The sequence below is a fragment of the Rhinatrema bivittatum genome, chromosome 7 (assembly GCF_901001135.1).
Source record: "Rhinatrema bivittatum chromosome 7, aRhiBiv1.1, whole genome shotgun sequence".
NCBI classification, from domain to species: Eukaryota; Metazoa; Chordata; class Amphibia; order Gymnophiona; family Rhinatrematidae; genus Rhinatrema; species Rhinatrema bivittatum.
The window spans coordinates 180,344,692-180,359,760 of record NC_042621.1 but is presented as its reverse complement, the minus strand read 5'-3'; the positions used below and the strand labels follow the sequence as shown (position 1 = coordinate 180,359,760).

Below are 15,069 nucleotides of genomic sequence, written 5' to 3'. Positions count from 1 at the left end.
AGACCTGTCTGCCCTTTCAGAATTTTATTTATTAAGAAAATGGTTAATTTTAATAAAGGCTGCGAGTTGGATAATCAAGTGTTAATATTTTAACAGCTTCAGAAAGGTGGGTTTTAAACTATGTTTGAATAAGGCATGTTACACCAACTCAGGAAGAGTTGGCAGTGGAGGAATAAGGCATAGATAAGAGTGACTTGACAGATGAGTTCACAAACGGGGGTATAAGGAGATGTAGTGAAGAGCTGCAAAGTGAAGGTTCTTGTAGGTGAATGAGGAGCTTTGACTATGTGGAAAAGTAACAATTTTGATAAAATTGTTTAACATTGGGTGGTAGGGAAAAAGAAGGTTTTGATAATATACCATTAAAATGTGCTCTTATTGAAAAAAGTTAATATATAAAAATAATCTTTGAGGTTATCTAGGATTAACTGTGTTTGGATGTTTAGGTCATATCTGATGTTTTAAAAGAAAACACATTTTTCCTCTTGCATTTGAACACTATTTAATATCTCATATTGCCCTCATTTCTAAACTAGTGAGGAAACTTCTCTTGATATAATAATTTAAGAAAACAAATATTCATTAAGATGCTTCTATTGTATTTTGATTCTAGCACTCTGTTTGAATACTTATGCAAGCAACATTTTTCAGTTTTTAATTTTATTTTACAAAAGAAATGCAGAGAAATAATGAATTGTTTCTTTGAAAATTTACTTTAAGAGTATACTGGTTTGCAATAAACATACTGTCTGGAACAATCTGTGGGTCATTTGTAATCCATACAAATCTGCTGACTTTTTAGGGGGTCGAATAGTTTTGCAAGCCACTAAGTATCCATCAAGCACAGTGAATGCTTCCTATCTAATAAAACATTTGTAATTTACATTAGGAGTGGAGGGCTATAGTCAAACTGAGCTTTTGTTCTTTCATACTCAAGAAGCACAAACAGGAAAGGGCACACAGGCATTATTTACACAGACAAGGGACAAAGTAAAAATCCTAAACCAAACTTTAGCATGATTGATGTTGGACTGGTTTCTAATTCTCTATAAACAGTCTGCTACCCATAACCTGCTGCTCACACTGGAAGCTTCCACAGTACTCAAAAAGGAAAATTGGTCTTTTGGGCTGCGGGATGGCATGACCAGGGGGAAGGAGTTTGTAATAGGAATAATTGTAGATGTCTCTCATTGCTTGAATTCTCCTAAGGACACTTATGATGGGGATTGTCAGAAATCTATGTAACTGGTGTGCATTCTAGCTCCAAACAGGATGGATAAAAGAAAATATTTAACTTTCAACAACAGAAAATAGCTGATTGGAGTGAGAGAAGGTATGAGGGCATGACATTCATACTCCCTACCCTTTCCGTCCTGCCTCCTATCCCTCCTCCCAAAGGTTCATCTCACTGGAATTGAATGCCGCTTATCTTTACTAGTTGTTGCTGGGATGTGCACCTTCCCATTGCTCCTTGAAAGCACAATCTCTTGTTCTCACAGTTTCCCACCTTGAAAAGTTAATTTCCAAAAATGATGGACACACTTATTACATCCAAGAGTGCTACATAAATTCAGATACTAGTCTTGTCAAACTGGAGCACAGAAACAACTCCTCCCATTCAAACCTTTTCTGAAGAAGCAGGTGAGAAACTCACATTGGAGCTGTGCTCAGGCTGGCACCAGCAGGCAATGAGCAGGCCCCCATTGTTCTTCTACCCACTCCTGGCTACTATAAGGAAGTGGGGTCCACAAGCATCTGTCATCTCAGTTTTGATGTTCTCTGGCTCCTGCTGCTGCCACTGGGCCCAGCACTGGCCCCAGCTTTCTACAGATGAGGTCCATGGGGAAGGGAGCTGAGGGAGAGTGATGAAATCTACTGGTGAAGGGGGCTAGAGGAATGAGGTGGTCTTCTAGAGGACAGGATGGTGTGATGATATCCAGAGGAGGGAGTTGAAAATGAGATTCAGGGGAGGATTAGGTTTACAGGTTGCTCAAGAACTTGTCCTTATCTTTTTTGAGGGTGGGCTGTTGGTCATCCTAGAAGTTAAAGCAACAATCTGTACTGACAGCCTAGAATACCACAGTTACCTACATATCTATTCCTGAAGTATTATGCTGTTGTACTGGCTAACATCATTCTATTACTGTGTGAATTATTCAACAGGTGCAATTACTTTCAGTATTTTGCTTTAGAACAAAACAATTTTATGTGTATTAGATTTTCATAAGCAAAGGAAAGATGAGATAGGAATTATTATTGGGGCCAATATTAAAAAAAAGCTGAGCGCCTAAATTAAGGTTTCTTGTAGGGTCATTCATCAAAATAAGTTATGACATTAATGCCATAACGCATGTGATAATAGCACTATCGCTTGGTGCGAATACAAATTTTGGGAAGGGGCAGGATTAGGGAGAGGTTTGGGCAGGATTTATGAAAATGAGGGGCAATATCATGCCAGGTGATAGCATAATGCATGCTATCACATGGTTTTAATGCCAGAAATAACTACACCTTTTTTCCTGGCGTTAAGCTGTGTGATATGACCGAAATGGCTGTAACGCAATTTGCGATAAATTATTCGAATTCAATTTCGGATGTTTCTGGGCTTGGGAGAGGGAGAGTGGAATAGAGTAGAGAGAGAAAGAGCCTCTGGGGAGGCCTTCATAGTATGCAACTATTTATATGCCTTTAGGAGGGGCAGCTAATAGCTCAAGGTGCGGTTTTGGTTTAGGGGCCAGTTTTTCATGCATAGTGAAACATGAACAGCACAGTACACCTCGGTGAAGATTTGGCGTCATTTGGAGTGAGGAAAGTCTCACAAAGATAAGATTTTGTACTATGTTATCTCGCCCTAGCTTGATGATACCCCGTTGAGAATCCATCAAGCTAGGGCAAAAGAACATAGTAGAAATGTCATCTTTGTAAGACTTTCCTCACTCCAAATGACATCAAATCTTCACCAAGGTGTACTGTGCTGTTCATACTTCTCACTCTGCATGAAAAACTGGCCCCTAAACCACCACCAACACCTCACCTCGCGCTATTAGCTGGCCCTCCTATAAAGATATAAATACTAGACTACTATGAAGGCCTTAATATCTCAGTATCTCTCTCTCTCTGCAATATTACAGCATTTTGATGAATCTAGGAGTAAATTAGGTGACTAAGTCAGGCACCTAATTTCAGCTGAATTTAGGTTCTTAAGTTTTCAGCAGAAAATTCCTGATATTTAGGGGCCTAAAGGTTAGGATCCTAAATTTAGGTCTGCTATTTATTTGCTTAAATTTAGGACTGCTAAATTAGATGCCTAATTCTGAAAATCAGTCCTAAACTCCTACGTTTGTTTCCTTGCCCTAACTCCACCCCCACAGCCACCCATTTGTTAGGACCCTAAATCTAGGAACCTAGGATCCTAAATTTAGGCACTCATCTCTAGTAAATTTTCTAAAGGGCCAATTTAGGATCCTAATTCCAAAAGTTAGTAACCTAATCACTGAAAATTGGCCCTATTATTCTTTTTTTTAACCATGACTCAAAAATCATTTTAATCAACTAACTTGCACAAAACTTGCATTAAAATAACTGTTTTGATGATTGAATGACAATGCCGTGTGGTTTCATGTGAGAAATGTGGGTTCCCAAGACTGGTTAAGGTTGGGGGCTGCTACAAAGAAAATACTCAAGGTCACTGCACGATGGCAACAGCTAGCAGCACAATTCTGTGCAGGCATATTAGGTTTTGAAGGGTGCAACAAATCATTTCACAAATCATCCCTACCAGAGGATGATTTATAGAATGGCTTGGCTAGAAGGAAGAGAGGAGAGGGTTAACAATGGGGGAACCCTCCTGGGTAGTTGTGAATAAAAAGGCTCATAGCACTGTTTCAAGATGAAAGGCTGGTTTTGAGTGAGCTGGGAGCCGCCAAGTTAAAAAAAAATTGCATAGAAGTTCAGTTTTAGTAGATTTTTTTTTTTTTTAAATAAAAAGAAAAGAATGAGAAAAAAATGTAGTGAGAATGGGAAAGGGACACTATCAATTATGGTCAAATCAAAAAAGTTAGGGGCAGATTTTTATTCTTACGCACGCGGGGTACATTTGTGTGCGCTACCTGGCGCGCACAAATGTACACCCCATTTTATAACATGCGCATGTTATAAAATCTGGGGTTGGCGCTGCCCAATGGCTTTCCCCGTTCCCTCCAAGACTGCTCCGAAATTGGAGCAGCCTCGGAGGGAACTTTTTTTCGGCTCCCCCCCACCTTCCCCTCCCTTCCCTTATCTAACCCTCCCCCCAGCCCTACCTAAATCCCCCCTATCTTTTGTAGGCAGGCGTAACTTGCGCGTGCTGGCCAGCTGCCGACGCTCGAACCTCCGGCATGGCTGCTGTGCTGGAGGACTTGGGATCGCCCCCGGACTGCCACCCCGCCCCGGACCACCCATTTTTGAAAGCCCCGGGACATACGTGCGTCCCGGGGCTTGCGTGCGCCGCCGAGCCTATGCAAAATAGGCTTGGCGCGCGCCGGGGTAGGTTTTCGGGGGTTATGTATGTATATTACGCGTGTAACTCTTTGAAAATCTACCCCTTAGTGTTGAAGCACAAGTTTCCCCAAATGGTCGAACTACAAACTTTGTCCATCTGAAGTCTTGACAAAAACCATTAAGAACTCCCCCTTCTACAACAGGAAACCTCAACAGGACAAAGTAAGGCATTTTAATTTTAACCGTGAAATAATCAAACCAGAAAAATCATTCTACAGCAAAAATAAGTCATAAGTACAGATTCCCACAGGTTGTTTGGATTGGGGATCATCCTGGTTACTGTCCTTTTTGATTCCTGCAATTTTATCTTACTGTTATCTCTATTCTGTAATCACTTCCCCCTTTATTTTACTCATTCTGTGGATTACAAATTGTCATGCCAGTTAAGGTATCTGAATCTTATTTGGAGACACATTGATTATTTCATTACTTTACATGCAGCTGACCACAGACATTTGCTGCTTTTTCATGGTCAATGCTGCGTGCATGTAATTTCCTACCTCTAACAAAAAAAAAAAAGACCTTGCTTTGAAACTTTGGTGTCATATTTTTATGTTACGTAAATATTTTGTAAAAATATATTTTGAAAATAAGTAAAAACAGATTTTGATGATCCTTTTGATAAAAAATATAATATTTTAATTTAAAATCACATTATTTTATCACTATGGAACTGATCCACAAGTCTTTTCAGAGACATCCACACACAACAGATTGTATTGGCTTCTTTGGGTTAAATGCTACCTGAATTACAATCACCTGCTAAACACATTAATAACTGAATTACATTTATCACATGGTATATATATATACAGAAATTATTCTTCTACAGAGGGTGTACTACTTTGTACATGAAGCACAATCACATTTTATGTACAAAAGATATTAAATATTTTCATTGGATAGATCAAAAATAACTGAAGAGGCTCTTCATGTTTGAACTGTGTGTTTATATTGTTCTTTTCATATTTAAGACATTTTGGTAGGTTCCAGCTAGGTTATTTCTCAGAGTTGTTAAAGTAAGCTGAAAAATAGATTTTCAAAGCAGTTTTCCTGCACAAGCTATAACTTGGGATTCTATCAATTAGAAAACAGATTTAAGGATTTAGCCACTTGCACATCTTTCTGAGCAAGGCTTTGCTATCAATAAGTTTATGCCTTGGGCCAAACTTGTGCTATTTGATAAGAGCACAAGCTAAATGTTTTACCTCACTTTTGTGACCTTAAAAAACAACCCTCTCTTTATTGCATAGTACTGGAAATTGCAATATTCATCCCTCAGATTAAGAAAAAAACCCCACTGTTTTTGCTATTTTTAACCAAGTTTTAAATCTTGTCCTTAGCACGCTGGTGCACCTCTTTATGCTTTCTCCTCCGGAGGAACAGAAGAAACATCCATGCACCAAGGTAGTCAAGTCTATGTATGACAATAGTGAAACCCCACTATGCTTTGAGCAGGATATCATTTTACTAATCTAGTTTTCATCTCACTCTGCAACTATGAGGAGCAGCTCCAAGCAGGAACTTACTCAAGAATTGCTACAAATGGAGCAAACAAATAGCAAACTATGGGAATACAAATCAGATGGCTTGTTTTGCAACAATTACAAGTCTGAGTAAATGAGGCAAATTTATTAAGTTAAAGTGATCAGTCAGTAATGTCAATTGATATCATGTGATGTGACCATGTTTGAGTGTTATATATGCATAACTGCTGCCAAGCCTTGGCCTGGTCTCAATTATGAACAAGATCATGAGAAGCTAGAATGATACAAGGTATGTACCATAAAATAGTACAACCAGCACCGACAAAACGTGGCCAGACCTCTTGTCAGATTAACTGAACATTAATCTGTCTAGTGTCTGTAGCATTGCCTTCTGTTTCCAAGCTATCTATGTAGTAGAGAGAACTCAAGGCATGGACAGAGGATCTTCGCTGCATCTCCTTTTTTGTTTTCAATTCACTGGTTTGCATTATTTCAACCAGCTCCAATCAAGACTCTGGAAAACAAAATAACCAACATTTTAAGTTGTTCTTATATTGGATACAAACAAAATTTCAACAGTAGATTTTTTTTGCCAAGTATTTTTCACACCATTTTATTAGTTTAATATTAAGAGCAGAAACAGACCAGAAAATCCTGATTTGCAATTGTACATCAAAGTCCCAGCAGTTCAAGCTTCATCTGATGAAGTGGTCTCTGTCCTCGAAAGCTCATGCCTCAAACTGATTAGTCTATAAGGTACAACTGCCTCTTGTCATTTTTCCTGGGCACAGTGGTTGTACAATCACTCTAAAGCAATATGCCCCATGCAGCTGAAGTCATTCACCCTGGACAACCAATACACCAGAAACTGTTACAAAATTAAGTTAATCCTGTCCCACAGCTTTTTCTGCTTCTTTAATGACATCTACAGAAAATGGACAGTAGGATAAACCACCATATGCCAACTTTTTCACTACAGGATTGGAGGAGATTTTTTTTTGGAATGGATACCAGATTAGCCCTTACAAGGATTACCAGTATATTGATGACATTTGTATGATTTGGACTAATGAAAGAGAGACAATTTTACAATTTTTTTTTTAATGAATTCTATCCTTCATTAGATTCAAAAGAGAATTTCTATGTAAAGATTTAACTTTTTAGATACCAGTGTCTCAATCAACAGTGGCCTTCTACAAGCATTTATATACAGAAAAACCAGCTGACAGATGTAGCTACCTTCACAGATTCAGCTTCAAAATATCACATAAAAATGACCATTATACAAAGCAAATCCATATGGTATCACCGTATATACTCTAACCCAAAAGAAAGGGACAAAACTCAGAATCCTAGGTAAATCCTTCAACATATAGGCTACAACCCTAAAATAAACTCCAGGAACATTTTATCTTCACTTAAAACACCCATAGCAAACCTCCTGTATTACAAAAAAAGGAATACCATAAAGTAAGCACTTCCTGAAGTATCACAGAACCTAGAAAAATCAATCATAAAAGCCCTGCAGCCATTACTCTTGGAGGATGAATTACTAAATAAAACAGTCCCTGATCCTCCAGTACTAGCCTTCCTGCAACAAAATTATACATCACAAGAGCAAGGCAACACCTTGCCAAGGGAATATATTTGGGACCTGACCTTAAGATCAGGATACTAAACAGAAAATTCAAAACAATCCAGGAACATAAGAAATTTGAAGTTAAAATGATCCAAAAGTTGGATACTACATGATTTGAAACACTACAATTTCTACGATGAATCTTGATTTGGAAAAATGTATATGACCATTTTCTGCTTGGTTTGGTAGGTTTTGATGATAAATGCTGTTATCTTTTATGGATGTTTCATTGTAAACTGCTTAGACTTGTAGATAATGTATATAAATATTTGAAGGACCCAAGAAGCAAAGAGGAAGGCGATCTATGATAGCCGCGGAGGAAACAACAGAAGAATAGATGCCAGATGTCTTTGAACGTTCAAAGACATCTGGCATCTATAAATATTTGAATAAATTACCACACAAAGGGGCCGATGTAATAAGGTGCGCTGAAGCTGTTGTGGGTTTGTGCGCGCCTGTACACACATTTTCCAGCAGAGGCCTATACAAGGATGGAATAAGGGTTTTGTGCGCAGGAAAAAAGCGTATGAACGAGCTTACAGACCCGAGTTTTTTCCTGTGTGAATGCATGCTAACGACAAGCAAAGGAGGCAATTAGCTAATCATAGGCAATGCAGGGAGCCACGCTAATGCTAGTGCGGGTTTTTTAATGCAAGTTTTTTACTGCCATGGTCAGGAAACGAGTTAAGTGTCAGCGCCGACTTGGGGGGCCTATGTCAGTATCTGTGTGGCCAGCTTAGCTAGGTGCTTTTCTGGGTGACTGTGTGGCCAGATCTGTAAATAGCTGAGCGCCCGAGTGGTAACATTTGCTAGGTGCCTTTCTGGGCACCGATCGTATACATTTGCGCCAATTAAGCGCCTAGCTCACAGTGCCTGAACAGCAACATTTGCTAGGCGCCTTTCTGGGCACCAGAGCATCCATATTCACTCCTGGCTGAGTGCCTATGTTGGTACCTGAGCATCCAGACTGGTGTTCAGTTAAGCACCCATCTCGCTGCTATGCCAGTGTGAATTAGAATCCATGAAAATGTTTGCCATGTTTTCTGCAACACAGTTATTTGAAATATTAAAAATACTTTCCAGGGTCATACTTTCGCTTAATAGAGAGTCCCGTTCGCTCGCTCGCTCACTTTTATGCGTGGATTGTCAGCAAGGGTTTTAAGCGCAGATGCAGCCGCTTATTACATAGGCCCCTACCATGCTTACGTACACGCATTTCCCCATGTGTGCACGGATTTCTGCACGTAAATCATTTGCATAATTTGGTTTTTTTTTACATCCCACAGAAGCAGCACCTTCAGCTGCTCGTGGTGATCAAAACCCGAGCTCATAACTAGCGCCTGTTTTGCTGCAGGTCTTATTTTATTACCTCGGCCCCAATGTAACAGAAGTACAAAATTATCATGCTAACACATCAACCTCCACATCCTCCTTTCCACTCATGTGACCATGAAATGTAACTTATGAGTCACTTGTATCTGCAGGCAAACTTTTCTCTGACTTTTTCATTTTGTTCTCACATGAGGAACGAAGTTATTAGCTCCCAAAAGCTAGTCAAGAAATTTGGTTAGGCTCATAAAAAGATCCAAATTAACAAGTTTGGCATGGTATCCTCCTTTTGGGGTATATAGAAAAAGCCCAAATGTATTCTTTGGGGTGCTGTAGGTCTTCCTCTTTAATCTGGACCCTTGACGACTGTGGCTCTCTCACTCTCTAGGTGCAAGCGCAAGTCAGTCAGCACAACAAACCTACTAGCAATTGTCTGTTGTGCCAACTGATTTAGATATGCAGGGGGGGGGGGGGGGTTTCTATGTTCTCTTTGTGTGTTGCACATAGCATGCATAAAAAGCAGCAATATGTGTAAAATCTAGAAAAGCGAAATAAAGACCCACACTGACAAAATGTCATTTTTTGTTTTGGATACCATGCTGCACAATTTCTTTCATGTATTTTGATATTTTGTTTATTACAACTCCTACATTTTGCAAACTTTTTATATGTATGAGTGCTTTTGCTTTCATATATTCCTGTTATATCACCTATGCACTATTTACGTACATGCTTTTGTTTCTTTGCCTTCATTTTTTTTTTTTTTTTTATTTCTTTTGTCAACTTTACATGACACTATGTACTTTCTCCCATTTTATGTCTACGGGAAAAATGCTTAACTTTTACTGTGAGAATAATGAAAATGCAAGCTAAAAATGGCGCTTATATTTTTACTTACATTTTATTGCATCAGGCACAGAATGTGCAAGCAGCTTTCAGGCTACAATTCCTGTAGCAAAGGCAATGCTCAGTGGGAGGAGTAAAGATGCCTTTAAAGCCAGCGTAATGGGACATAAATCCTGCGACTCAGATCAGGTTTTCAGCCTGCAAGCTGTAATCTGTCTATAGCTGTATTTTAAAACATTTTGGCTGCAGGGATCTCAACACAGTGACACATGACCCCTTAACTAAGGAGAGACTTAAATGGCTCAGCAGCTGTGTCCTGGATTGTGAAGCATTTCTCGGATGTACTCCACTGCCTCTCCGATGAGAGGCTAGAGGACTAATCTTTTCCTTTACAGAGTTCTGCAAGAGCCTAGAGGGGAAAGAATTCCTACAGGACTGGTATGCACCAACCATGCAGGAGGCTATTATTATATTTTCTATTTCTAGCCCACCTTTTCAATTTTAGTACAAGGTGGTTTACAGCATTTTTTTCAGCATAAATATTATGTTGGTGCTCTACTTGTTGAAGTGCTGCTTAAAGAAAAGTGGCAATTTTTTTGCTTCCCTAAGCCCATCCTTGCCAAACCTTGAGAAGCAACAGGAGGAAGAACCAAAAGCCTGCTCAGCTGCCCTAGCCCGACAAAAGCCCTATTCCAAAAACCAAGTAAAGCCCCAAGGTTCAGTTTAAAGGATAGTTTTTTTGAACATGAATCAACTTTGTTGTTTGCTGAGATACAACTGTTTGCTTTAGTTTGCTAACTAGACTCTGACTTCTGTGTATTTCTCCCAATATATTTTCTCTAAAACCACATTTAATCCTTTGAAATGTTATACTGTTGTGTTTTGATAAGGAACAATAATATTTAAAACATTTTTATACCAACATAAAATTAGAAGACTTTAGTAATCTGGAGTTGTACATTTTATTTTTGTAATTTACTGTAAAAGCAACATCATGCATATTTTTGAATATGGGGAAACAGTTCTGTTAAATTATTTTATTGGCATATAAAGATCTCAAAGCATGTTAATATTTAGGTGATTGTAATGGTAGAAAGCAAAAGTTGTTTATCTGTAATAGCTGTTCTCTTGGTTGAATCCCTAGTTACAGTTGCGCCCCCCCCCCCCAACAAAAAGGAACCAACAAACAGGTGCCTCCCTCTTGTTGGTAACAAGAGGGAGGTAGCCTGAACAGAAATAATGGACCCTAGGTGGAAACAGAACTGGATTCTATACCTCAAACAAGTTCCTAAGACAGATTGGCCAAACCTGCTGTTGGATCAGCCATCCCTATCCAAACAGTAATGTCATGTGAATGAGCGCATGGAACACCATGTTGCAGCTCTGCAGATCTCCACTGGAACTGCTTACAAGTGGGCCACTGATGCTGCCATGGATCATAGAAAGTGAGCCTTGATATGACCCCCAAGATGCAATCCTGCCTGGGCAAAAGCAGAAGGAGATGCAGTCTGCTAGCCAATTGGAAAGCATCTCCTTGGCAACAGCAATCCCCAGCCTGTTCTGGTCAAAAGAAACAAAAAGCTGTGTGGACGGTCTATGGGGTTCTGTCCGCTCCTGATAAAAGGCCAAGGCTCTCGCAATCCGAACTGTGCAGGACTTGTTTACCTTGGTGTGAGTGAGATCTGGGAATGAATATTGGCAGGATGATGAACTGATTAAGATGGAAGTCAGACACCACCTTAGGCAGGAACGTAGGGTGGAGAGGAACAGAGGGGATCGACACCCGCGGAGTCGTTGAAGATGGTCGGGCAGCAGTGGTTTCCCAGTGCTGGCGCGAAGTAGACGGTATTGACTCAGACGACGTCAAAGCTATCGATGGAGTTGGGGTTTTTGGCCGAAAGAGAAGTCCCATCTTCTCCAGCCCAGCCTTGCGACACTTTGGTATCATTTGGGCATATTTGGTGCAAGTAAGGTCATCATGGTCGGACCCCAAACACATCACAAAGACCGTGTGAAGGTCAGTGATGGACATCGTTTGAGTGCAGTCAGGGCACAGACGGAAACCTGACGCCATGGACTCGAGAAAATTTAGCCGCGGTGCAGTCGATGGCCAGTAGGCCATGAGGGAAAAACTTGACAGGAATCAACCGCAAGCAGGTAAAAAACTTACCATTTGACCGTGGAGCAAAGATATCTATAAGGGGACCCCTGTGGAATAACAATTTTTTGAAAATTTTGATGAATTTCTGTGAGGAAAAATTCCTGAAAGGAATCTCTGAAGAGCTCCTTAACCCACGTGGCTACTGCTGCATGGAAAAAAAGAAGACTGAAGGGGGCCCCCTGCTGGCTGCAGGGTTGGTGCTATGCTGGGCATGCCCAGTAGGTGCCAGTCAAAGTTCTAGAAACTTTGACAGAAGTGTTCTATGACTGGGCTCCATCCTGATGATGTCACCCATATGTGAGGACTAACATCCTACTGTCCTGTGATAACACCTATTACAGGTAAGCAACTCTGCTTTCTCAGATGATCCTCCTGCAACCACCTCTTGAGGCAAGAGCTGATTTCTATCAGCAAGTGGAGCTGAATTGCAAAATCCTGAGACTGTGGGTTTCAACTAGATAGCAGGGAGTACTGAAGAGGTCGCATATGCGCCTTTGCCCATGGCACCACTTCCAGGGTAGCTGCCATCAAGCAGAGTACTTGTAGGTAGGACCACACTGCCGAGCATATGGTATTCATCAACTGATGCACTTGAGACAATCTCTGGATCTGAACTGTCCCATGTTCAACCGGACCCCCAGATACTCCAATGACTGGGGATGGTTGAAGACTGCTCTTGGTCAGGTTCAATATCCAACCGAGCTCTTGCAATAAGGAGATCACCTTGCATGTCACCAGGCGGCTCTCTTCCTGAGACTTGGCTTGAATCAGCCAATCATCCAAAATGGGTGCAGCAGGATTCCTTCTTTTTGCAAGGCTGCCACTATCACCAACAAAATCTTGGAAAATGTTCTTGGAGCGGTGGCTAGACCAAAAGGCAGCACCTGAAACCGATAATGGTGCCCCAACATCACAAAGAGTAGAAAGCGTTGGTGCTCCAAATGGATGAGAATATGAAGGTAAGTCTCTGACAGATCCAAAGAGGTCAGAAATTCCGACTGCACCACCGCTTGTTGTGTCCGTTGGTTTCCGACGCCCTCTCTCCGCCCTCCTTACCTCTTTGGTGCCTTCCTCTTCGCCCGCGGGAAGATTGGCTGCCGCGGCATCCTTCTGCCGAAGACCTCCGGCATCCCCGGACCAGCTAGACACTGCAACCCGCCATGTTTCCTGGAGGCCTAGGGGTGCGCGCACAGCGCGGCCCCGATTGAAGTACCGGCGATGGCGCAAATCCAGGGGCAACCCCCTAAGATGACGTCACCCGCGACGGATATATAAGGTCTTAGAATTTGCTAACAGATCGAGTTAGCAAGGGGTTACTCTACCTAAATTACTCTGCCTCCTTGGACTTAGCAGGGGTACCCGCTCTTCGGGGGCCTCGCTCTCTCCTTTGTTTTTCAGATGACAGTCTGGAACTGGTACTCGCTCCTCGAGGGCCCTCTTTCCCAGACTTGCTCTTTATTCTCTTCAGCCTGGAAGTCATCACTGCCAACTACATCAGTGAATTACCATAGCTCTCTCAGAGCTTTCCTTAGAACCAGGTGCTCGCTCCTCGAGGGCCTATACATTCCAGCTCCTGGGCTCCTATGAGACATTGTGTGAGTGTTACCATCAGGTTCGGTACATGAACTCTGCATACCCTACCTACTCACTATATTTCAGTTTCTCTACAGCTCAGCATCCAGGGATTGCTGTTCCAGTATCTGAGGGACTACAGCCCAGGCGGGCATTCCAGCTCACTATTGCCACCTCTGGTGGTTCAGTATACTGTCTAATAAAAGAACTAGTGTGTGTCTGTCTCCTAACTCTGAACCTGACTGGTGGTCCCTCTCGGGATCTTCCCCCAGGGGCGTGGTCATCCGCCACTGGTCCAAGGATCCACCCACAACTCTCCTAAATAACAGATTGCTAACTCCTATCTGATTGATACTCCCAACAGATATCAACTCCTAACACCACTACAATACAGCGTAAGGTTTCCATTCGAAAATGAGTCATCTTCAAGTGATGGCTGACCCTCTTGAGATCCAAGATGGGATGAAAGGAGCCCTTCTTCTTGGGCACAACAAAATAAATGGAATATCGCTCCATACTTTGAGACATGGGCACAGGAACCACAGCCCTCAGTCTGAGAAGCCTTTGAAGTGTGAACTCCACTGCCTGCTTCTTCTGCGGGGAGTAGCAATGGGACACCATGAACAAGTCCGGAGGAATACTGTGAAATTCCAGCACATACCCTTTTTGCGTAGCACCTCCAGGATCCACCTCCGATAAAAGAGAGAGAGAGACGTCCCCTATTTCCTGTTCCGGAACGTAGGTCAGCAAACCTTCATTGGAAAGCTTGGGAAGGTCCACCACTCAAGCCCGCTCCTCTCTTGGGCTGCCGGGGTCAAAAGTCTGAGACCTACTGAAAGGCTGAGTCCACTAAAATGTCATCCTGCTGTAGGGATAGAAACGCCTGGAACCCTGGAAATGACCCCTCATACCAAAGGGGTGCTGTAACTGTTTCTTATCCTCTGGCAATCGAGGCACAGGAGACTTACCCTACTTACTGGCCAGTTTCTCCAATTTGCTCCCAAACAAGAGCTAGCTTTTAAAGGGCATTTTGGTAAGATTGGCTCTGGAAGCTGTGTCAGCTGATCAATTTCACAACTAGTTGACAATGGCCGCTATCTCTAAAGCCACTCCCCTCTGGCTGAGGTCTGGAACAAATCACAACTTGTGTCTGTTAAACAGGCAGCAGCAGGCTCCATAACCACTCTCGAATTCCCTCCAGACTCAACTTCCTGAGAGAGAAGACAACATCTTGCCACTAGGGCACAACAGGAGGCAATCTGTAAACTCATCGCCGCTGCCTCAAAGGAAAATTAGTTCTTACCTGTTAATTTTCATTCCTGTAGTACCATGGATCAGTCCAGACTGTGGGTTGAGCCTCCTTTCCAGCAGGTGGAGACAGACCAAAACTGAAAGGATATCCTATTTGAGGACAGAGCCTATCCTGTAACCCTTCAGTATAACGAATGTCAAAGCAGAAAACAATAAAACCAGAGTAGGATCAAGCAAGAAACCAT

The 15,069-nt window shown here is 41.8% G+C and overlaps 1 protein-coding gene across 2 annotated transcripts in view; it reads right to left on the bottom strand.

Annotated features, from left to right (window-relative positions):
* Positions 1–5,152: 5,152 nt before the first annotated feature.
* Positions 5,153–15,069, bottom strand: part of CHUK (component of inhibitor of nuclear factor kappa B kinase complex) — a 154,233-nt gene continuing 144,316 nt past the window's right edge. For both annotated transcript variants that reach the window (XM_029609573.1, XM_029609572.1), the window contains exon 21: positions 5,153–6,540. In XM_029609573.1, coding sequence (XP_029465433.1) covers positions 6,514–6,540 — 27 coding nt within the window. In that variant the 3' untranslated portion in view covers positions 5,153–6,513. The remainder of the gene's footprint in view (positions 6,541–15,069) is intronic.